This window comes from Octodon degus, unplaced genomic scaffold (assembly GCF_000260255.1).
Source record: "Octodon degus isolate 3935 unplaced genomic scaffold, OctDeg1.0 scaffold00037, whole genome shotgun sequence".
Taxonomy (NCBI): Eukaryota; Metazoa; Chordata; class Mammalia; order Rodentia; family Octodontidae; genus Octodon; species Octodon degus.
In genome coordinates this window covers 7,577,530-7,579,773 of record NW_004524613.1, presented here as the reverse complement: position 1 = coordinate 7,579,773, position 2,244 = coordinate 7,577,530, and the positions used below count along the sequence as shown (strand labels likewise).

Below are 2,244 nucleotides of genomic sequence, written 5' to 3'. Positions count from 1 at the left end.
TGATTGAAATTTTTATCTTTCTGTTGTTAGACCTCATTAGGAAGCAGTAAAATACAATATAGTGAGATCCCGTATTCTTATACTGTCTGGTGGTGATACCTAAAGAAATTAATGATATGAATATCTTGTCATTTGCCTTAGTACTATTTTTATTTGAACAATTAAATAGCCATGACTTTGCACTGTGGTTAGAATGGCTGCGTAAGAATTTTAGGTGGAACTCTGTGTTGTTACTGACACTAATTTAAGCTTAATTTTGCAGGTCATTAATGATCCTATCCATGGCCATATTGAGCTACACCCTCTTCTCATCCGAATCATCGACACACCTCAGTTTCAGCGGCTTCGATATATTAAACAGTTGGGAGGCGGCTACTATGTTTTTCCAGGAGCGTCACACAATCGGTTTGAGCATAGTCTAGGGTAAGAAGGGAAGGAGAACTTGTTTTTTCATACCTTCTGCAGCCAGGTATGGTGACATGCACATTTAATCCCAGCTACTTTCAAAACTTGGGTAAAAGAATCCCTTCATCCCACCAGTTTGAGACCAGCCTAGACAAAATAATGAAAAGCATCTCAAAAATAAAATAAAACCCAGTAATTATCTCTTTTCTCTCAACTGAAATAGATGTTTCCCGTTATGTCTAAGAGAGTAGTTCTACAAAATGGTAATACCATTATTTTATTGTTGAGAAAACTGAGGCTTTTGATTTACATGTGCTGTAGACTATTTTGTTTATATACTGGTTGAAACTATTAATATGTTTCCTGGAAATTTTGGGAAGTTAGTTGAATATTTGTGTCTAGATATTATTTATTTTATTTTTATTTATTTTTTCTGTATTTTTAGGGAAGGGTGTACAGGGTGTTCAGGGTCTCACTACTAGATTGGACTTGTAGTGATTCTCCTGTTTACAGCCTCCCAAGTGCTGGGATTACAGGCTTGCTGCACCACGCCCATTCTCAATCACACCTGGGGATTGAACCCCCAGCCCCTGTGCCAGCTTGCAGTCACTTTAATCTGTTGAGCTATTGGCCAGCCCTTAAATATTATTTAAAAGCTAATGGTATGTACATCAGGGAAGCACTGATAAGCCTAGACGCAGTGACACCTCTGTTGCATACTGTGAAAGTGAGATGAGATTTTAATTTCTTTTTCTGGTGTAAAATGTTGAACCGAAAGGACATAGGCAGGAAAGAACTAGTTTTCTAGATTTGCAAGGAAGTACTCACAGTGCATTATTCTGGGTGATGTGTGTATATGTGTTTGTATGTGTGTGCTTTATACTTTTAATTAGTTGACACGTATCTATATTTCAGTTTTAACAAATATTTATTGAACAGCTGTTAACCCCAGCAAACCATGCATGAAGAAGATAGCAACCCTCATGGGTTCAGAGTTCAGGGTAGCTGAATCCCCTTGGATCTCAGAGTTCATGGGAGAGAAAGATTGTTTTCTTTTTAGACAAGATGTTTAAAGAGAAGTGCTGAAAATGCATTTAACATTTGTTAAGCATTTTCTTTTCTTTTTTATGGTGGTGGAGGTTAAACTCAAAGGCAGAATCTCACCAATGCTAAGCCAGCTCTTTAGCACAAAGCCACATCCATAGCCCTGTCAAGTACTTTATGTTCACTCTGTGTTCTAGTAGAGATTCGTGCTATTTTAGAAATTGTGGGCCGGTTGTGGTAGACAGCACTCCGGAGGATGGGGCAGGAAGAGAACCATGAGTTTGAGGCCAGCCTGGGCTGTGAGTCCATGACCAGTCCAGCTACTTAGCAGGAGCCTGTGTCCAAAAAATAAAAAAGTAAAAAGTTGTGGTAAAAAAAACAGAGCATGTAGTTCAGCAGTGTCAAGTACATTTTCTCTGTTGTGCAAGAAGGTCACTTTGAGAACTGAAACTGTGTGCCCGTTAAGCAACAACTTCTAAAGGGAAGAAAATGTTCCACTGAGAAGTGGAATAAGGAGGAGACTGGGCGTGGTGGTGAGTGCCTGTAATCCCAGCACTTGGGAGGCTGCAAACAGGCGGATCGCTAGGAGTCCATCTAGTAGTGAGACCCTGAACACCCTGCAGACCCTTCCCTAAAAAAAAAGAAAAAAAGAAAAAAGAAGAAGGAGAACAAGGAGGGTGAAAGGAAGGCACAAGATAGAAAAGATAATAAAAGGAGACGGGGCCAGGGAGATGGCTCAGTAGAATAAGTGCTTGCCTGGCAAGCACAGGGGCCTGAGTTCAATCCCTGGCTCCA

At 40.1% G+C, this 2,244-nt stretch overlaps 1 protein-coding gene across 1 annotated transcript in view; it reads left to right on the top strand.

Annotated features, from left to right (window-relative positions):
• The window catches only part of Samhd1 (SAM and HD domain containing deoxynucleoside triphosphate triphosphohydrolase 1), a 73,107-nt gene that overhangs the window by 17,618 nt on the left and 53,245 nt on the right, over window positions 1–2,244 (top strand). The window contains exon 3 of the mRNA XM_004630995.2: window positions 263–423. Within this exon, the coding sequence (XP_004631052.1) occupies window positions 263–423 (161 nt within the window). The remainder of the gene's footprint in view (window positions 1–262; window positions 424–2,244) is intronic.